Source organism: Spermophilus citellus (genome assembly GCF_964194105.1).
Source record: "Spermophilus citellus genome assembly, chromosome: 3".
In the NCBI taxonomy this organism is placed as follows: Eukaryota; Metazoa; Chordata; class Mammalia; order Rodentia; family Sciuridae; genus Spermophilus; species Spermophilus citellus.
The window spans coordinates 224,311,720-224,334,371 of record NC_138184.1 but is presented as its reverse complement, the minus strand read 5'-3'; the positions used below and the strand labels follow the sequence as shown (position 1 = coordinate 224,334,371).

Sequence of the window (22,652 nt, the reverse complement as noted above, 5' to 3'; positions counted from 1 at the left end):
AGGATTAAATTCAAATAGCTCCATGCTAATCCACCAAGAGAAAGTTCTAATCAGTATGTACTTTTTTTTTAAAAAAAGAGAATTTTGGGAAAAAAAGGGAAAATATGGAAATTCACAATTATAATTGGATCTCAGGATCAAGTGGCCTCCAGAACCTGAGGTCCTGCTGTGGCCCAACCTCAGCACACACCAGCAGCAAGTTACTTAGGGTGACTCAGCTTTGAGTGCCAGATCCACGAGTCTGTACAGTGATGTCCACTCACAAATGGAAAATCGTCACTCTTTCTAGTTGTAATGAATTTCATAGAATTTACTTCAGAATTGCTGAGCCGGAAGCGTTACCAGAGATATCTTGCAGATGGGTTTGAGGTCCTGAGGGCCACATGATGTCACAGGGCTTCTGAGGAGCAGTGTGTGCAGGAGCTCCGGTACCTGGCCTGCCACCTGGGAGTGTTCTGCTTTACAAGGGGCCTTCTCTCCTGGCACTTGATTATTATTATTTTAAAAAATATTTTTATTAGTTGTTGGTGAACTTTCATTTATTTGTATGTGGTGCTGAGGATCGAACCCAGTGCCTTGCACATGGCTTGGCAAGTGCTCTACCACTGAGCCACAATCCCAGCCCAACTTGATTATTATTAACCAAATATGCTCTGTGATAATCTCACCTTTTCCTGGACTTACCAGAAAAACATGAAAAGCACCTTTTATAGAAACCCACTCATCGCCTCTAGAGACTAACAGAAACCTTAAGGAAAAGTCCCCAGTAGTTCATCCCTTGGAGGGGCTTTCTTTTGACCCAGTTATTTTGCATTTGAGCAATGGCTTTGTAGAAAGGTTACCCTGAGGGGAGATGTGCTCATCTTTCAGATGGAGGCCACCCTTGCATTGGGTTCTCCAGAGGAGCAGAACCTCTAGGGTGCATACATGTGGAAAGAGAGTCACCATGAGCAATTGGCAGACAGTCAAGGAGGCTGGCAGACCTGAGACCCGCAGGGTGAGTGGGCAGGCTGGTCCTGAGAAGGTCGATGGCATACTGCAGGCTCAAGACCCAAGAAAGCTGATGCTTCAGTTCAAGTCCAAAGGCAGGAAAAGGCAGATGTCCCAGTTCAAAGGTCATTAGGCAACAGAAATCCTCTTAGCCTCTATGTTCTCTCCAGGCCTCCACTTAGATGGTGCCCACTGTGAGGGAGGGCCATCTGCTCCACTTAGACCAGCAGCTCAGACGTCAACCTCGTCCAGAAGCACCCTCACAGACGCACCTGCAATAATATCTGACCAAATGCAAGGTCGCTCCCGAGGTGGTCTGTCACTGTAGAGTAGCACACTTCCCCAGTCTTCTCAAGTGGCTGGCTGGAGAACAAGTGGCTGGCTGGAGTTGGTCCTCGGAACCACATTTGTCAGAAGCAGAAAGGCCTCTTTGTAGCTTTCCTGGGCTACAGGAAAGACATAAATATGAAAAATGTGCTTTTAATACTATTTCTTGGACCATTAACAGCAATCTAGCCAGTGTTGAGACAACAGTAAGGACTTGTGATTCAGTGCTGTGGGAGACCAAGAGTAGGTGGGTGATTGAGTCAGTTTCCAGGAAACAGGCCAACAAGTTGCTTTGTTGTTTAAAACAAAAATTCTGATTAAATAAACAAATCTCCAGAGCCCTCTTTGTCCAAAGCCTGATTCAACTGCCTTCGAACTAAGATGCTTCAATTCAATTCTGCAAACATTTATTGAGCACCTGCTGTGGGCCAAGCACCATGCTGGGCCTTTGGAAATGAAAACAGGTGATGGAGTTTTTTCTGTCTAGAAGCATCCTGGCAGGTAGACAGGATACACAGGCAAAGAGCTCTTATACTTGGGATATGTAGCAGGTGCTAATTTAACATTCCAACCAGGGACACAATGGAGAAGGGCCTAGCTTTCTTTTCTCTGTTGCAGTTCCCCTTTGACATTTCTCTGGGGTTCTTTTTGAAATCAGAAAGCTCCCCCACTCCCCAGGGAAAAGGAAATCCTTGGTATAAAAAAGATAAATGTTGATCCTTTCTTGGAGAGGGCATTGCCTCGCACACCAGTAGACCCCACGTTGACCTTGGCATGGAGACACTGTGTCCATTTAATGCCGGATTTGGGGGTCCCTGAAAGACCTCCAGAAGCTGAATCTGATGCAATCACACAAGAGTCTTTATTTCGAGCTTGAGCCTGGACTCACCACCGTTTCCGACCCAGGGGTCCTGAGGAGTGAGTCCCGGTCCTTTGTTCAGTGAGATTTTATAGGTTTTTTGGGGATACTTTAAGTATCACACAGCAAATCATTCCATGCCGTGGGAAAATCAAAACAACAGCTCTTAGCATTGATTAATACATTCATTGGCAAGAACAAGTTGGGTAAGGGTGATTGGTTAGTTCAAGAGGGGGATTCGTTTGAACTGATCAGTTTAATCTGCGAGGGGTGTACATGCTAAATTACATGGTTTCCTAACATGTTATCAATCCACCGAAACTACTGGGGCGGGGTCACCTAGCATTCCAAGTATTTTCCCTGTCTCATGCTGATTGGTGGTTGCTAAGGGGTTGCTATGGGTCACCAGGGTCAGGCCTTAGGCCTCAAACATTCTTTGGTCTTTCCAGAAACTAGCCTTGCTGAGTCAGGGACACCTGACACCGAAGACCTCTCCTGTTATTTACAGACAAACAGCTCAGCAGGGTAGCTCTTTGGACAGGCCCTGCTCTGAGGTTGAGGCTGGAGTCACATGGGTTTCTCATCCACAATAAGTCATTTATCCTACAAGTGTCGATCAAGAATTTACCATGTGGCACTTTTGTGTTAGAGGAGATGTAGAGGTGAAAGAAACAGATGTCTGAGCCTTTCCTTGATGAAACCTGACTAAGAAGGTTCACACGACTACTTGGGGCCAGGAGGTCATACAATGATTGAGTTTTTCCTTTGCATTTACCTTTTGGCTTAATAATTCACAAAATAGTCATACAAATATAATAATCAACCAATGTCAAAGATTTTTCAACTTCATAATTGATGAGAGAACTAGGTAGATATTGTCACCTGTCCAAAGGAAAAGTCTTAACAACCACGTACATACCCACGGAATAATTTTTAATAATTTTTTGACAAAAATCCTATTTTTCACAAATACATACATTACTTTTGGATCAGTCTTTTTCTCTTTGTTCAATTTTTGGTGTGCATTTAAAGCTCAGGGGTCACAAGGGATCTCATAACAGGAGGCTATTCATCCTGGCTTCCTCCTGAAAGGCAGAACCTGAGGCAAAGGTTTGTGTGCAAAAACTAATTTGGGGGAGTCAAGGAACAGGAGTTGGGGAGGGAGTTTGGAAGAATGAAACAAAGCAGAGAAAGCCATCAAGAATTCAAGAGTGCTTGCTGAGGTAGTCACTGTTGTCCTGTTGCAATGAGACCCTCCTGGGAACTATGTAGACCGCATCCTGAAATGATTCCAAGATGGAAACACTTTTGAATGTTCCTCATGAATAAAAAATGCCCCATGGGGCCTTAATCCCTTTACTCTAGAAGGTGGGCTGTTCCTGGCAGGTGGCCCACTCTTTGGCTTAGAGAAACCCTGGAACAGCAATCAAGAGAAATAGAAGCATGGGGGTGAGTTACTTGGGCAAAAGGGGGCTGAGAGCATGCAGGGCTGACCCAGCAAGGGTCAGAAAGCCTTTGAGGGGTTCACTTAGGGCTCATGCCTAGAGCAGAGCAGGGTCTTTTTCTAGTTCTAGGTGGAGGAAGGTATTTTTGTAGGTTCTGAGTTAGAAGATGACCTTGGACCTGACTCTTGCAAACTAGAAGTAGCTAGCGTTTTAAGGGTTAAATTTGTTTTAAATGGGAACTATTCTTCAAGTAACAATCACAGGCTCTGTTTTGGATCAGAATTTTATGAATGCCCAAGCAGGAAGCACCCCAAAGAGAAAGAGATATCGCCCCAGCAGCCCCTGCATCTCCTTCTTCCACTTCTGGGCATCTCGGAAGCTGAGCCTATGAGTGGAGGACTGTTTGGAAAGGAGAGGTACTTACAGACTGACCGTCAATCATGCCACTTAGCTTCTTCTTTCCTCCACATTTTTTATTGGTGCCTCAGAGTTGTGCATGGTGATGATTTGTACACACCCCCTGGTTCCCTTCCTCTACTCTACTCATCTCTCTGCTTTTCCTATGATCATCCCACACCTTTCTTTTCCTTTTTTCTCTCCAGCTTCTGCATATGAGAGAAAACCCACAACCCTTGACCTTCTGATTTGACTTATTCCACGTAACATAGGGTCTCTAGCTCCATCCATTTCTTGCAAATTACAGTGATCAGCAGACGTTTTAGCAACAGAATGTGGGGAGGCCCCAAAGCCCACTAGCCCTGGTGTCTCTGAAGGGCCCTCAGCGCCTGAGGAGAACTTTTTCTCATGATAACTTTTTGTTTATCAAAAGGCCTTCCTTAGTCACCCAGGCAGTAGGTGCTGGAGACACCGACTGGATGCTTCTGTCAGCTAGACCCACGCTCTGGTGAAGATCCTCCTGCTCACAGGTGACCCAAAGAAACCACATTGGTTTTCTCATCCTCCTTCTCCTCCTTCTCTCCTTCTTCTCTTCTTCCATTTTCATTCAGGAGGTGGGTTTGGGATGTTATAGGGATGAAAAATGATTTGGGGTTAGTTTGGGAAAATGGGCTCAGTGATTGTAAAATGAAATAGGGTTCCTTTTTTTTTAAAAAAAAAAATAAGAATGGGGCTGGGGATGTGGCTCAAGCGGTAGCGCGCTCGCCTGGCATGCGTGCGGCCCGGGTTCGATCCTCAGCACCACATACCAACAAAGATGTTGTGTCCGCCGAGAACTAAAAAATAAATATTAAAAATCCTCTCTCTCTCCTCTCCTCTCTCACTCTCTCTCTAAAAAAAAAAAAAAAAAAAAAAAAAAAATAAGAAAAACATTTGCAGTTATTCGTTGAGTAAATTTGAGATTTAAAAGGAAAAATGAAGGGTAAGATTATGCAGGCCCCAAGTTAGAGGACCGAGGCACAAAGAGAAGACTAGGCTTCGTGAGGTGGGAAAGGAATTTGTTTCTCATGAGAAGTTTCGGGTGTTGGCAGTGGAAGGGCTCGTTTCTCTTTGTCTCCCTTTCCAAAAATTCTCCCTCTCCTTGCTGGTTACTATCTTTTGATTTTTGTGCTTTTTGTTGGAGATTTCACTACTTAAAATGACCCCAGGCACAGAGCTGGAAGTGCTTGCTGTCTATTGAGCACAGAAAGGCTGTGATGTGCCCTATGGGGAAGTGCTGGGGTTAGCCTTTAGTCCAGTGTTGATGAACCCACAGAATGTGCTAAGATCTCTTCGAGCGGAACACACAGAAATCTAGGTGACGTTTTGGTCAGTAGATCCAATCACCAAGCAGGGGCCCGTGAGATCCTAACCCTGTGTTCCCCCTAGAGCAACAGGCCAGGGCTTGCTAATTCAGTGTTCAGGGTGACTTTAGGGAACGTAACCACCTCAAAAAATGAGAATCAAGGATACTTATTTTGAAATGTGACCATAAATCTCTTCTGATACTGTTTGATCTCAGATGTTCACTCCTGTGTGCCCTGTTTCCGGATCTTTCCAATGGGCCTGGTAATTCCTGACCAACAGCTTGCAGGAGACTGTATGTAGAGTTCTCTGTGTAAATCCAAAGCCTCTAATGATTTTAATCAGATGGGCCAAATAAATGGTCTAAAAGGACAACTATTTTACTTCTGGCTTCTGTTTGTTAGCCTTTGTGGTTGGAGATTGTTTTATAGGGAGAATTCTATAGGGTTAGCTCCTGAGATGAATAAAAACATAGCATTTCTAATATGAATTAAAGAATAAGACTTACATGCATAGTCACCTAGATCTCTAGATTTGGTATGGTCATTGTTGATAGCCCTGTGCACTTCCACTGGGATGACATTGACTTTTTCTTTTTAAAATATTTTTATTAGTTGTTGATGGGCCTTTATTTTATTTAATTATTTATATATGGGGCTGAGAATCAAACCCAGTGCCTCACACATACTAGGCAAGTGCTCTACCACTGAGCCACCACCCCAGCCCTAGCATTGACTTTTTTAATAATATTTTTCTTGGTTTGTAGAAATATTAAGAACTTTTTATGGAACATTAATGGGCTAATAGTTGTTATCGGGGAGATTGGGAAGGCAAGATCTGTGTTATTTTTAGTGCTCAAAGTCTTGAAGTGTTTATTGGCACAGATAGAAAAAAAAGGTATATATGCAGAGAGAAAAATATGGCTCTCTTTTGGTGGGCAAAGGGTTCCTGGTCTCAGTTACTAATATAAACGTGGGTAAGAGAAAGCCAAGCGAAAGCAGCTCTTTAGATCAACCCTGCCAGTCACAGAGCAGCATGGGACTGATTGTGCACATGGCTGCCTGGAGAGCTCACCTCTCCTTTCAAGAACTCTGGAGTGGAAGCCAGAGGAATCTCTCATAAGAAACAAGGGTGGTCTCCACCAGCCCTATGTTGGCAAAGCCTGGGAGGGTCCTAGTGATGCCCTACAGAAAAGGGGGATCTGGGCTGGAGGTTCTGTCTCCAGCCCTTGCTTGGTAGACCCCAGGTGGAAATTGAAAGTCCCCTGGGACCCAGTCAACCAGGGATAATTGCCACTTTGGGAGGCCAAGTGTAGGCATCACTGTGACCAGAAGGGAACTGGACCAGCAAAGCCTGGGAGGGGCCTGCAAAGGAAAAACTTGGTTAAGTTTTTGGGGGGCTAATAAAAAATTTTAACAAAAAATTCCTAATGTGTGCAAAAGTGGAGAGAATAATATAATAAAACTCCATATACCTCGTCACTCAGACTCAGTTATTATCAATGAAAACATTTTCTTTATTTATCTTTTTTCTTTTTGAAGTATTTTTACAATAAAATGAAGACATGATGTAATTAATTTTACTCCTGTATTTTTAGTGTGTGAACTTTTTTTTTGGTACCAGGGATGGAACCCAGGGGTGCTTAACCACGGAGCCACATCCCCATTTTATTTTGAGAAAGAGCCTTGCTAAGTTGCTGAGGCTGGCTTTGAACTTACAGTTCTCCTGTCTCAGCCTCCTGAGCCACTGGGATTACAGGTGTGTGCCACTGCATCTGGCTTCTGCCAGTCATGTTATCACATCCCGTCTCTGGAAGGGAAGACTTGGAGTTGTTGATAGTGTACTGACTAAGGGTGCTGAGAGTGTCTGGGAGAGGTCTGGGGTACCCCAGGGCTGTGAGCTGGGGCTGTCTGGAGCCAGGCTTGGTCTGTTTCTTCAGAGAAGTAGTAAAAATAGCTGTCACCTACTGGAAGCCCACTGTGCGCCAAAAATTGTAGGTGCCTCAAATGTCAGCCAACCCTTGCTTTGCCCTGAAGCTGAGGAATAGTACCCCAGGTTTCACAGATCAGGACACAGAGACTGTGACTTTCCCAAGGGCACACAGCTGTCAGAGAAGCTTCTCTTTGCCTACATCAGCATTTTCCTGAGCATAAATGGAGGAATTCTGATGTGTAAAAACCAAACAACCCCCTCCGCCCCCTCCCCCCAAAAAACAACCAATACACAAACCCCTCATTTCATGGTCAAATGAATTTGGGGAACGCTGGGTTCAGACACTCAAACAGGCTTCTTTGCTGAGTGACTTTAACACGGGGATGAGCAGGCCCCTCCCCCCTTCCCGATGGAGGATGGTGCTGAAGGGCTTCTCCTCTGTGGCAGAAGCCATTCTGCTTGCTGGAAAATACCACATTGGAAATGATTTTGGGATTTCACATCAGGAAGAAAAGAGGCAGATTTCTCACCAATCTAAAGGAAGAAACCCTGGTGAAGAGAGACATTCTGTTGGCTGCAGTTTATCTGTTTTAACCTGGTGTCAAAGACAAAATTCCAGCAGCTTTACTTAGGTGATACAGTTGGTCTTTGTAATTCCTGAAGGAGGGAGCATCCCCTCTGAGAACAGAGGGGCTCAGCTGGGTCTCTCCGAACAGTGGGGTGTTCAGGCAGCTCGTGTGGGGCCAAGAGCGCAGGACCTGATTTGGACAATGGGTTTTCCGTACTGATGCTTTCTTTGTGAGGGTAAAGCAGGGGGACTTCCTTATTGCACCATCCACACTGGTCTGTTTGGGATTTTGGCTGTTATCTCTTTCCAAAGGTCATATTTTTTTACTGGGTTTTGCTTTGGTGAACTTCACCATGAATGACTCTATTGGACTTGGTCTGTTGGGCCTGGTGTTAATCAGTGGGCTCAATCCAATCAACGGACCCTTGTGAATTTTTTTTTTTTTAAACACTGGTAAACTGTTTAACACAGATTTTGGCACACACAAAGCACTCATAAATGCTAGTTATTATTACTACTACTATTGTTTGTTTTGAAACAATCTGATCTTTAAACTTGTCTCTTTGTGTTACCCAGTCTGGCCTTGAACTCTGGGCTCAAGGGATCCTCCTGCATCAGCCTCCTGAGTAACACGGAGAGCAGGTGTAGCCACCTCACCTGGCTCAACTTTTAATCTTTTTTTGGTGCTCACTGGGTCCTGGTTTGTCATGGGGACACCAGGACTCTTCCTTCTGGAGGGTCCACCTCATCCCGATGACTTTCACTCTCTCTCTTGAGGCTCGTGTGTTTTCAGGTGCAACTGGGGCCCAGCAGTTCTGGGGAGGGCAGGGCTCCGCTCTCTCTCTTCTCAGCCCTGGGTTAAAGCCCTGGGTGCTCCCACTGGGGAGGAGGGAGCGGGTTGGTGGATAGAAGCAGTTTTCACTGAAAAGGGACTTGAAGTCCGACTTTTCCCTTTTCTGCTATGTGGGAGGGACTTGCGGGGGACAGTGGCAGCACCCATGGTTCCTTCTCGACTTGATGGGCTTCTAGGCTCAGGATGAGCAGTGACACTTCTCCGCAGGATGACAGAGTCCAGGGCAAGTCCACAGGTGAAGGACAGGTGGAGGGAAAGATGCTGGAGGAGGCCAGGGAGTTGTGAGGTCAGGGAGCTGTGGTCACCTGTGGCGGGTGTGGGCATGCTCCCACACCCGAGGAGCCTTGCACTCAGGGTTTCCTAATTTGATTTTAGTAAATGTGTTTGCAACTGAGGGCTGGTGGGCAGTGGGGATGGCCAGGGCTTGGAGTCTCAGGATCTATACAGTCTGCCTCCTGTGGCCTCAGAGTGGCTCTCGGCTGCTCCTAGTGCTGAGTCCCACTGGGTTCTACCTGTGTTCCCTCCGCCAGGGTCCAGAAATAGGATGCATGGGGTGGGAGTGTTGTCTCTGTTCTGCTCTGACTATCTGCCTCAAAGGGGGACGTAGGGCCAGGCGGTTCCCTGTGGCATCTCTAGGGAAGGCCAAGTGACACCTTCCTGGTTGAGTCATGGTCGTGCTCTACTTGACGGTGGATCATGAAGGGCCCTGTTGCCCACTCCTTGATTCAGGTACCCAGGGAGGCTGGTGCACAGGTGGCAATCTCCTGAAGGCTCCTGTCCAGGTGGCAGGCTCTGGGACAGGGAGATCCACTCCCCCGACTTTTCAATCAGTTCTCTAGCCAGGCCCAGGCCTGCTTAGATCAAGGAGGCCAGTGGGTGGTGCTCCTGTAGAGGAGCCGTCAAGGCCTGTGGGAGATGGAAACTGGGGAGAGGTGAAGGGCAGGGCCCAGGAGGCTGGGGCTGCCTGCTCTTGAGATCCAGGTCCAGGGAAAGAACATGCTGTGTGGGAGGTGCTGAGGGCAGCCCTCGAGAGAAAGGCTGCGGGTGGGCCGCAGACCTCCACGGGCTCTTCAGTAACTGCGAACACGCTTCAGGTCTCCACTAGCAGCTGGAAAGCAGCGCGTGTGTCAGGGGACAGAACAGATGAGCATGGGCCGTCTGGGCGGGTTGGGTGGCTCCTCAGGGTCCCCATGGTCATGGTCCCGGCAGATGAGGGAGGGAGGCCAAGAGCAGACAGAACAGCAAGTGCCAGGCCACACTTCCGCATGGCACTTTGGTGGGACTTTTTTGGGGGCAGCCCAGTCCTCCTCCCTGGTGGTGGCTGGCGCAGGCCTGACGGGAGCAGGATAGTCACTGTGAGCCCTCCACAAGGGAGGGCTCCCTTTCCAAAGGGAGGACAGACTTCCTGCCCATCCAAACAGTCACCCTCCTGGTGGTAGTCACGGGAATGTGACAGCATTGTTAAAGGTTGGGCTAATTTAAGGAGGACTTGGCCCCCCTGGTCCCCAAGTATATCTGTGAGATAACTGGGATGCTCTCTACCCCCATTTTAAGCTCATGTCACGGAGGACAGCTGGTTTCTCCAGGGGGACATCCCTCAGGCATCCAGGGACCACCACTGCAGGAATCCTTGTTTCTGAGTAACCTCTTCGCATGACCCCATGTCTGCTACTCGTTCCTTCTCCTCCATTGTCCCAGAACTTGAGAAGAACGGATAAATATTTCCCCAAACGAATCACACAATACAGTGCAGGCGCCAAGGCAAGCAACTTTGATTCAGAATCAGTTCAGCTGTCTGCTTTGCTCTCTCGGCGGGTTTTTGTGTTTTTAAGATGATTCACATTAACTCGTTTTTCTTTCCCATATGTCCTGGACTTGTATTTTACAACACCAGACGGGGATACTAATTAAAATTCAGAGTTCTCTCCAGCAGGGCTCAAACTGAGATCCTAATGATGGTCCTGGCAGTGACCAACGTCTCTGCTACACTTGCAATGATTTAAAGCCCACGCCATGGTCACCGCTTGGGATGAAAGCGAATGAGCTCTGCAAATTGAATTTAGAGGAGTGATAACTTGATCACCCAGAAATAGATTACAGAAACTTCTTGTATTTTTACCAAAGCCCAGGGCATGCTTCTAGCAAGATCTGTGATTTAGCCAGAAACATTTTATCTACAATGAGGTAAATAATCGGTGACCTGTGTCCACTAGCCTGGCTTCAGGAACAGGTTCCACCAGCAGACGTGCTGCTCGGGCTTCACAGGACACTGGTTAAAAATGATTATTTCACATCGGATGCATGTGATGCCACCCAGGACCAGGAGTGGAGCCATTGGCAGAGTCCTCTTCAGGCCAGAGTGGAGTAGGGAGGAGAAATGAGGGTCGTCTTCCCTGGAGGGCTTGGTGTGTGTGTATCTGCAGAATGGGGGGCCACTCAGGGCCTTTCATTCTGTGATATGAGGATGATCTGCAGTCTGCTGTCAGACCCTCCTTTCACGTCACCTTGGCCCGAGCTCCAGTGCTGGGTGGGCTGTGCGAGCTGTTGCATTTGGTGCTGCACATCCTGAGCCACCCTCTGCAGTCTGCTGTCCTCCGTTTAACTGTGCCCCCTGCAGTGGAAACAGGCTCTCTTGCAGTCTCCCTCCTGCCCCGCTCCCTCCCTCCTGCTGGTTCTGTTTCTCTGGAGCACCCTGACTGACACACCCTGTAAAACGCTCCAGTCAGTGGAGTCTGCTCCCCTGAGTTTGGTTTTTAGGTGGGAACATCATCTCTGGAGCCGCTGGTGCATCTACCCCGTCCCTCCCTCCCACCTCCAATGCACTGACCCTCTCTGGGTTGGTTGGAGCCTCCAAAGCTCCTCCTCTCCTCGGCCTGTGCAGCAGCCACGACTGTGATTCTCTTGGTTCTCAGCCACCATGTCTTCTGCAGAGAAGCATCTCCTGTCCCCCACCTCGTCCTGTCTGCCGTCACATCATCATTCCAATGCTCTGTCTAGAGGCTGTCTGAGGTCCTCTTGCATATTATCTATTGACGCACTTCTGATGTTTCTCCTCCCTCTGAAATATCAGTCTCCTGTGAGCTGGGATGTGACCATCTCGTTGGGTCCCTGGGGAGGCTAGCGCAGTGCCATCCACACAGTTAATAAATAAGTATTTATTAAATGAATTAATTCCATAGTCCTGATTGCCCTTGACAGCCCATGTGGTGAGGCCATTATTGAAATGATCTGTTATTCGGAAAGATAATTATATTTATGTTTATGTATATGAATTTACCCTCAGTGATTCTTACGAGCTGCAATGGGAAGCATTTCTTCTCTTTGTCCCACTTTCTGTCTGCAAAGCTCTCAGGGACAAGCTTGTCCTTCCCCTGTCCAAATTTCATGATGTTCAAGGTTGCCCTCCATCTCATTTTAGTTCTTTCCTTCCTGGACTTGAGGTTTTCAACTTCTCACTCTCCATTCGTGAACATGGAGTAAGTTCACCTCTCAGTTTCCACGCTGTCACATCTTCATTTAAGTCTTACGGTTTTAGATTCCCAGTTGTAGAGGAAATGGCGAACCTCAAGCTTTAGTTCAGATGATTTTTAAAAAGTTTGTTTCTATCTTTTGATGAAAACTTGGTGTGAGAGTTTACTTGCTGTCCCAAGAGACTGACCGACTTGCTGTACACCCAGAGGAGGACTTAAGATGAGGGAGAGATTGTGGACACAGGATCAGAAAGGAAACTTCCATTTTTTCCCAAGTAAAACCAGTTTGGCCCTGGACCTTTGCAGCGTGTTGAGTGTGTAGGAGGAAGGGATTCTGGATAAGAGGAATATTCTGGTACAGGGATTCTTCAGCCTGCATTTCACTGAACTGGTGGTTTTCAGAGTGATCAGTGAGCACATACTAAGGTTACTCATCTAGAACCTTCTAGTGGGAGCTAAATAAAATAACAGTACAGCCAGGCTCCGTGGCACACGCCAGTAATCTTAGCAGCTCGGGAGGCTGAGGCAGGAGGATCATGAATTCAAAGCCAGCCTCCGCAACAGTGAGGTGCTAAGCAACTCAGTGAGACCCTGTCTCTAAATAAAACACAAAATAGGGCTGGGATGTGGCTCAATGGTCGAGTGCCCCTGGGTTCAATCCCCAGTGCCCAAACAAAACAAAAAACAGTGCAATTCTCTCCTCTCTTCTGAACCCTGGTAAGTCCATCATGCCACATCACAACAGCAAACTAAAACTAGCAATGTTTTCTTCATTGTACCTCTCTCTCCCTGCAACTCTCCTTCCTATTCTTTTCCATCTGCCATCACATTTACCTAGCAAGTATTGTCTTGTACAGAACAAAATTTGTGTCCACCTGGAACTTATGGATCTCTATAGCTCCGAGTGTGCATGGCTTGTGGGGGTGGGGCTGGGGAAGGAAGCAAGCATTATGTGGCTCAAAAACTCTTCCTGTGGATGTGAAGCCCTAAACTTGCCAGTCTTTTTTTTTGCCAATTCTTTTGGAATGAGTTTGTTATGAACTTCTCTAGGGCTGTCATGTTGTACCCCCGCCCCCAACTGCCCCGCTGCCATGGGACTCTCTGACATTCTGTCTGCACCTGCTGGATCATTTGCAAAGTAGAGCCATGACAAAGAGTCTTGTGGTGCGATGCTTTCTGAATCTGCCGAGCACTGTTGCTCTGGATTGGCCTTGGGGATTGCTGAGGGAGCAGAGGAGTCGGCTTTTAGCTGGAATTCACACTTAACTTGGTGGACATCTACATGTGCACTGACAATTGATTAAAAGGAAATGGCTTCCCAATGGTAATCGAAGACCAGAGAGTGAGAGCAATCGTAGCTCTTAATGCACATGGAATGTACTTGGAAAGATATGCTTCTCCAGATGCATCCCAAGTCCCTTTTATTACTGGCGTGGATCCATTTGCCCACTGCTAGTGGCCACTCCCCTCCTCCAACAAATGGTCTGAATAGATTCTGGAGACCACTTAACTCTGACCACATTTTATCAAGCTGTGTGTAAATTAATCCCAACTGTAAAGTCAATATCCATTGAGCTACTTCAAGAAACACAGTGGGTGGGGATATGTGGCAAAAAGAGGTTAACCATGGATGTATCCAAGTATGACCTGTCCTTGAGGAGGGAGCCCATCCCCGAGATTTCAGGAGGGTTATTCCTGTAGCAGTCTGCTTCAGTGCCTGGTGCCGACATGTGCTGAAGGTTAAAAATCACTTCCAAAAGAACCAAGTGGTACAAAACACAAAGAATCGCTTTTTGGATAATTAAAACTATTTTGAATTTTTTATTTATCAATCTGGCTGCTAATATAATTTTAGTTAAATGAAAGACATTCACAAAGAATAATAGGCATACATACATAATTTCCTTCTCTCATTCTAGTTTACATGCTGTTGCTTGTAGAGAGTGAAATTTTGTGTAATTTCACAGGGATGGAGTCCTAACTGACTTCACAGAAAGAATACTTAGCCCAGTTTTTCTCAGCTCTGATCTCTGCAGTCACCATGCTCACTTAAAAAGTTAAAAAAAAATCAAGAAAACAAAACTTAGAATCAGTAACACCAAGAATGGTTTCTTGGTCTACTGGGGAGGAACTGCCATATTTCACAGCCATCTCAGAAGCCGGCAGGAACATCCAGTAAGTCACCAAGCCTTGGACATGGTCAGACTGCCTGAGGAGACCTGTTTTTGCAGCACATTTTCATCTGGAAAAGAAGCCTGTGAATATGTGTCGTTTGTCAACACACATTCATAATTGCCTTCTGACAGTTTTTCCTCAGTGCGAGATTTCACTGATAATGAGTTTAGATACCACTTGTATGCCAAAAATATTCTGTAAAAGAAACGCACTTTTAAAATTTCCAACATTACCATTCAAGGCAAGTGTGGTGTAGGCACAGAGCCACCAGGTTACATAAAAATGCTGTTTTTGTATTTTGTATTGACTTACTCAAAAGCCAGTCTAACCACATTGGGTCGGGGGATGAGCAGGTAAGGTGAGCTGTCAGCCACATCCAGGTGGGAACTCAGGGCTTGATGCACAAAAAAATGCCACTTTTTTTTTTGGCGTTTGGCTGTGGTGCATTTCCAGTGTTGACACATTGGCTCTCTGGAAGTCTACACAGTTGATAATTTGGCTGTTGAACAGCACACCCTCTAAGCTTCCACATTCCTGGACATGGCCACGCGGTTCTTTTGATGTGACTTACAACCTCAAGAAGTTGGTCTTCAGTAGCTCTGTTGGCCTTGGCCTTTATATTTGGATTTCAAAGTGTTTCATAGTTAAGAATCAATGGCATCTCACAAATGCTTACGAAGTAGGTAAAATAGCTCCATCTTAAATACAGAGCAAAGAGGGACAGAAGTTCAGGGACTTGGAGATTAAGGATTGGGGCTCTATTGGCTGATTCTCGGGGTCTGCTCTCACCAGGGGTTTGTTGATTTTTAGTCCAATGGTTGGGTGCACTATTGTTGGTTTCTCACCTATTTCAGGACCAGGTGTTTCTACTGGGAGAAGCAATTTAGGACCTATTATTGGTTGGTTAATTTAAAGTTAATGTAATAATTGTGGTCTTCCTTTTAAAAACTGCTTAACAGGATAGCTAAAGGCAATAAATATGAAGTGCTTCAAATCAGGTGGGAATTGTCTGGAGATGTGAGATATAAAGGGGCCGTTAGGTTTCAGAATGTGACAAGGTTGTGATATGGGCAGAGGAGGGAGAGGACCAAGTGGAGGGAGGAAAAGAAGAGATCCTGTCGCAGAAGTAAGGAAGCTTCTTCTGACACTGCCTCAGCCTCTCATCTCCACAACCCACACCGTTGGCTTCCTCCTGAAGTGCTGCAACGTGTCTGCGCTGGGCGGCTGCGTAACAGATGTTTAACAATTACCGTAAGACCTCCTCTCTGGCCCAGGCCAGCTCTTTCTCTGGTGGCTCTGAATTCCTGCTCCTTTGCTAAGGAATGCTTGCTTGTCAAATGTAGGGCAACAGGAGAATGTCTAACACTAGCCCTTTAAATTCTTGTTCCCAGCCCTTCAATAAAATCATTCTTAAATGTTAAGAAGGGCCAGAGAATAATTCAGCAATAAACAAGTGCCTTCTTCCTGAGCTAACTTTCTTGAGCTCTAGGGAATAAGCTATTTTGAGAACGTCGCATTCATTCAAAGTCCCCTGTTCCTGGTTTCTCAAAAGATGTTTGCTTCCTATGCTGATGATGTTTCTTGTACATCAACCCTAAATCATCCATCAATGTTCCCTGAGACTTTAAAACAGCCTCTTGGTGTGTGTGTGTGTGTGTGTGTGTGTGTGTGTGTGTGTATACTCATCACTTACAGAAGAGGCTCCTACCAGCCTGTTTGCCAGGTTAGTGGTGTATCGGATGTCAGACGTCGAGACCTGGAATATGAATGACCAGGTAAGACCAGCACTGAGTATGGGTCATGTTATGGCTACGAGGCTGCCACGTGCTAAGCTGTCAAGGGAAGGCATTGGAAGAAAAGTTATTTGATTTTCTTCACGTAAACAAGTTGCCATTTAGAATGTACTAGATAAGGCCTTCATCAACAAAGCTAGGTGTTTTTGTTGAGCCCATAATCCCAACAAGAGGCAAGGATTTCCAGTGCCTGTTTGGTAGTTAACTTGGTGATTCAAAACCTCATCCACCTTCATGTACCAGTGGTCTCTGTGTCTTATTTGATGGGAATGTGGGAGAATACCTGACTCTTGCAGTCATTCAGTGTCCTAGGTTTGCAAATTTGGTGAGAGAAGGGTTGGATCTTATTTTTCACCTTTTGTGGCAGAAAGAGGAAAGAAGACAGGAAAGAGAAAGAAAGGGTGAGAACATTTTAATACCAGGGGCTAATTTTCATGACTTTTACCTCCTAACCATTTGGGGAGGAAAGGAAAAGTGCTGAGATGATGCATAAAGTATATGATAATTATGGGAAATGCAAGAAACAATAAATTTCCACCTGGAAATTTATTTTTAAGTGCCAAAGAAATACTTAAAATAGGTTTAAAAATCAGAAGCAATTTTAAATCATAATGTTTAAGATTTGTTTTTCCATATGAGAATCCATAAAGGAAACCTTAATGGTAGTCATCTTGGTGAAATAAAATGGCCTTTGCTTTCAGTATGTCATTTGTCAATGCTGTATTGCTTTAATATTTAGTCGGATTAAATACTTTTCCATTTTCAATGTATTTTATAGAGGACCGATCAAGCCTTCCTGAAATTTAAGTGTTTGTCTGAGGTCAACAAAAAGCCATGAAAGGGCCTCAAGATTGACTCCCTTTTGTCCCGTTACCTTGGCTCTCAGGGGAATGGACTGGTCCACTGTCTCCTTTGGATTGGGTCACTACTTGCATAATGTGTTGTTGGCAGCTCTGAACAAGGTTTTCCATGATTCAGTCAATTCATGTCCTTTAATAAGTTGGGCCTACAGAATCTAACCAACTAGAATCTCCATTTTACTGAGCCAGACCATGGGAAATAACCTCACCTTAGGCTCCTTCATGGAGGAGCAGGAAAGAGTGAGCATAAGTAATTTTTCAAAATGTCGGGGTCTATAAATTTTTTTAAGAAGAGCTTATTAAGTACAAGAGGCTTGAATGGTAATCATTCTAGAAATAACTTTTGCATAATCTTTTTAAAGAAATAAATATATTAAATTCTGTTTTGGGTACTGCAACAGGAAGCATTATCCCATCTGTTTACATGAAGTCTATTATTTCAAAGAAAATCAATGAGCTATTTGTTGGGATAAGTTAAGCTAAGAGGTGTGATAGATTTGACATATCCATTCTCAGAGAAGCAACCAGGCTTGTAATGAACTTGAGCTTCAAATGTGTCCGTCATAGAAGAGCTCTGAATCATGGCAGTGTGTCTATTTTGGATGGAGTAACACGTGGTGCAGTTGATTAAAAATATGGCAGTGTTTCCCACACGATTCCAGAGTAACAGCAATAATAACTTGGCTTTATTGTGTTGTGTCATTCAGAGGGCTCTATCTGCTAGGATTTTATCACAGGAGTTTAAAAACTTGAGATTTAAAGCAAAGTAAGAAAAGCAACCTAATATATGCATTCGATAGGAAGTGTCCATACTTTTGCTACAACTATAAAAGAAAAACAGAGCAAACAAATCATACGATCTGGCTCTAATTCCCCACTGAGGTGTGTCTACATATATAATGTGCTGCAGGTAAAACAAGAAAGATCTTTTGTAACAGGTGGTCACCACAGTATTGTAGCTGATAGTTACAGATATTGAGTAGATCTAAGACTACATACATGGGACAGTATTATCTCATAGAATTCAATGAAAAATCAAACCAACGACCCAAGGTGCACGCCTTTCCCTGTTCTTCCTCGCTCTCTCGGGTTGTGTTGATCACATCCATCTTTCTTCCAGCCGCCTGTGTGGGCTGGAGCCCTCAGAGAAGTGGCAGAGAGTGAGGTCTCTGAAAACTGGAAAACTGGTTCTCTTTGCCCTTTTCTTCCCTTTTCCAATTTACAGGACACAAAAAGAAATATTATATGAACACAAACTAGTTACTACGACAGCCCATTAAAAGTTGACTCTATGCAAAAGGAAGAGGATGTTGGAGGCCATATGGATGGATGTAATTCAGTTTTTTTTTTTCTCAGGAAAAAATATCCACATTCTAAGGGCTCTTAAAAATGTAAAAAACTTGCCCTGTTACCACGGGATTTTAGAACACCTCTAAACACGCACAAAATAAGACAGATATTACCTACAAATTCAACCATTGCTTAAACTCTAAAAGCATTTTCTGTATTATTTTGTTTTGATACGGAAGGGGGAACTCAGCTATAAAGAAATATTAAAAAGTATTTTTATAGTGCTCAGTCTCAAGAATATTCTGTCGCTTGCCTTCCCCAACTTGTGCTGATATTTTAAGGATGTGCTCAGGAGTATGAAGCGGGGTGCTCTTGTCCCTTTCCCTTCTCTCTACAAGTCCCCCCTCCCTATCCCATGGCCAAATTGCCACCCCTCAAATGAGCCATTCCTTTTTGCTCTCATCAATGGTCTCTGTGAAATTGGGATCGTTGTTCATGATGGCAGCATCGGCACTCTCCGCGGACTCGGCTCCCTTGGCTTCGTTGGTGTGGTAGGTACCCTTGTGACGGAACATGTACCGGATGAGGAAGACCAAGGTGCAGAGGATGGTGAAAATCACCACGGCAATGACCCCTGTGGAGGCGGGAGAGGGACCAGAGGTTAAGCACATCTCGCTGCCCTCTCCCACATACAGCAGACTCTCAAACAGCAATCTCCATGACGATGACAGAAGGGAAACGTGGCTCGTTTGGGGCCACAGGTGGGTAACAGGAACAACCAAGGCAACCCAAAGTGACAAGGATAGTCGACAAATCATAGGAAGCGTCAGCTTTCATACCCTGGACAACAGGTGGTGCCTGAGAACACAGAGCCCCAAAGATGATTTTTTTTTATGCTTTTCCTAGTTTTCTGGCTGGTAGTAATTTCTGGACATCTGTGTAGGGAGGGGTTGTATGAGAAAAACACAGTGTTCCCCCTAATGGATGGGAGGGGAGAGAGGATGTGTTCTGCATAGCAAGAGCTCTGTGGTCTGCACAGAAGTCTCTGGATCTGTGGCTGAATAGTGACTCAGGAGCGATAGGCCAAACAGGGCTGGAGATGCTCATGTCTCCACCAGGCACAGTGGAGGGACACCACTGAATGACCAGAGCATTTTCTATAGATTATGAAGATGTTTTGCTGAAATAGCCTTCAGTAGAGGAGACTCAGAATTTCCCCTTAAAAACCTTTGAAATGGACTTTGAAATCAAGCTGCCTAAAACTGAATTGCCTGCCCAAACAAACCTCGAAATTCATTACACTAAGATAATAAACCCCCAAACTTAGTGTAATGTTAACAATGTTAGCACCCAATAGAAAATTACTAAGCAAGCAAAGAAAAAATGAAAAGGTGGGAAAACATCACTCAACCAGGAGAAAAATCAGTCAATCAGGAGGAGATACAGAAATGACAGAGACAATGGAGGTAGCAGATAAGGACCTGAGCAGACACCTACAGTGACAAAGTGGAGTAGCTACACTAACACGAGAACAGATAAGGTTATTCAAAAGAACAAAGAGCATTTGATAATGACAAGTCAGTTATCCAAGAAACATGACTTCAACTGCGTGCATGCCTGAGAGAACTCTACAGTGAGTGAAATGAAGACTGAAGACGGGAGGGAGCATGAGACAATCCACCATTACGGCTGGAGATGCCAACACTCATCCGTTTGTAATCAATAGAACAATTAAAACCAGTAAGAATCTGCAACACCTGAACAACACCAAGTTTAACAAGCTGCAGATTGGGAGGAAATATTTATAATACCTATGTCTGACCAGGAACTTGTATCCAGGATATAAAAAGACCACTTATAAGTCAATAGAAGTCAGCCAATCTAATTAAAAAAAATGGAGAAAGATTTTAACAGACACTTCATGAAAGATTTACACATGGCGACAGGCTCATGAAAAGATGCTCAACAGAAGTGATCAGATAGAGGTGCACTTAAAAGCACAGAGACACAACGACTCATCCACAAGAGTGGATGGATAAGAGGATTGACAATACCAAGAGTTGGCAAGATTGTGGAGCCACTTGAGCTCTCAGATACTGATTGTGGGACTGTTAAATGGTTCAGTCACACTGGAAAACTATATGGCAGTGTCATGGTTTGGAGGTGTCCCTCCATAGCTCCTGTATTAATGTAGAAGGTGAAATGATTAGACTATGAGAGCTGTAGCCTCATCAGTGGATTAACCCATTTGATGGATTAATAATTTAAATGGACTGAATGATAACTGTAGGCAGGTTGGGCATGACTGGATGAAATGGGTCACTGGGGGTGTGCCTGGGGAATTATATATTTTGTCCTTGGCTTCTCAAACTCTCTATCTCTGCTTCCTGGTTACCACGAGGTAAGCAGATTCACTCTGCCATGATGTTCTGCCTCACCTCAGGCCCAGACCAATGGAGTCGGGTGATCATGAACTGAACCTCTGAAACTGTGAGCCCCAAATAAATCTTTCCTCCTCTAAGTTGTTCTTGCCTTCAGTGGAAAGCTAGCACTGGCTGTTTTTATGAAGTTAAATATCCACTCTCCATAATATCCAGTGATCGAAGGGCTAGGAATTACCAAAGAGAAATGAAAACCTATGTTCCCTTAAGACTTGTGCAAAGAACATTCATGGCAGCTTTATTCATCATAGCCCAGGTCTGGAAACAAACCAACAAGTGATCAGCAGGTAAGTGGATAAAACAAATTATGTTATATCCATTTGATGGAACACAACTTGGCAAGAAAAATAAATGAACAATTGATAGACCCAGCAATGTGGGTAGATCTCAAAAACATTATGCCAGTTGAACAAAGAAAGGCATGAAACATTACATGTTCTCAGATTCCAGTTATGGAGTGCTAAGGGAGAAAAAACTCATCTATGGTGACAAACGGCAAACCAGAGGTTGCCTGGGCTGGGAGTGGGGAAGGGAGGGTGGCGTGTGCACACAGGGCAGTGAGGTCTGCTCAGGAGGGTGGGATGTTCTGCTGCTGTGCTGGTGGATGTGAGTGTTCCCAGTGGTCACAAGCCATCTCACTGCTGCACTGACAGGTGAACATTACGCTTTAATTAAGTAGATGATAAAAAAGCCAAAGAGCAAAAAACAATCAGGATGGGGACTTTGATGACATTGTTCCTGAGCTTTGGACAATGTGATGTGAGCACCTTTTTGAATAAATTTTAATTTCATGGTTGTATATGTTTCTTAAAGCGGTCTACTCTCTTCCCTTGGGAAGAAACTGGCTGGGTTTAAAGTCCCTGATATGCTTACGTCGTTGGCTGTACTCAGAGAGGCAGGAATCAGGAGCAGCAGGGAGAGAAGCAGACAGTGGCACCTTATGAGCTCTCAATGCTGATCCAAGCCCGAGGGCCTGTGCTGGGGGAGTCAGTGACTCAGCAGCTGCCCATGGTTAGAAGACAGACTGGAATATTTCATGTACTCGGGGTGTTGGATTTTTCAAAGTTTTTGTTAAGATACCTGAAGTCAAATGGTGAATTCCTTCCCATTTTTCTAGTGAGCTGTTCTGGAACATTTGGAATGTGAGAGGGTGAAGAGTGAAAGGAGAAGGGACTAAAGAAATGTCCTGGGTATTGTCATTGCTGCTTACCTAAGTCCTCTGATTCTGTCTGGCTCACCCTAACATTCTCATTTTTACAATCCAGCATTAAAAAGTAGCTGAGTTATATTTATCACCATTTCTCAATCTTATTTCATAACTTTATGTCATATTTAAATGACAAATGAATGATATAAAAATCTAGAAAATTCTTCCTCCCTCTTCCTGGGCTACTATTTTATTGAGAATCATTGCTCTCCACAGGGGAATAGGCACACAGACACCTGTTCTCGGTCACCCACCTCCAATGATAGCTGAGTTTCTGTTGACTCCATTTCTTATAGCTTGTCCTTGTCCTGGATTATATGGGAAATCAGCACTCGCTGTAAGAGAGAAAAGAAGAGTCAAGTAAGTGTAAGAGTCAAGTATACCATTAATCCCAAATAGTTGGATAGCTATTTCTTTATATGACTTTTTGACATCTCTTACTTTCCCAAATGAAATCTCCATTTCAGATGGCCCCATCTTTTTTTTTTTTTCCTCCTGAAAGAATCCAAGAAATCCCCACCCCTGTTCTTGCTGTTCTTCTTTGCACAGGCCTAGGTAAACACTGGCTCATTGGAGGAATACTAGAGAATTCTAGATCCTCCAGGGGCTGGTTGCAGGACCCCTCGACCCCTACGGTACCAGATTCATGGCTGTTCTAGTCCCTCATGTACTCCGTTGTATATGACCTTCATAATCCTTTAG

At 44.9% G+C, this 22,652-nt stretch overlaps 1 protein-coding gene across 2 annotated transcripts in view; it reads right to left on the bottom strand.

Moving 5' to 3' along the window:
• Positions 1-14,051: 14,051 nt before the first annotated feature.
• The window catches only part of CNTNAP2 (contactin associated protein 2), a 1,934,648-nt gene continuing 1,926,047 nt past the window's right edge, over positions 14,052-22,652 (bottom strand). For both annotated transcript variants that reach the window (XM_081283562.1, XM_081283563.1), the window contains 2 exons: positions 22,205-22,285; positions 14,052-18,936 (listed from right to left, as the gene is read on the bottom strand). In XM_081283562.1, coding sequence (XP_081139688.1) covers positions 18,737-18,936; positions 22,205-22,285 — 281 coding nt within the window. In that variant the 3' untranslated portion in view covers positions 14,052-18,736. The remainder of the gene's footprint in view (positions 18,937-22,204; positions 22,286-22,652) is intronic.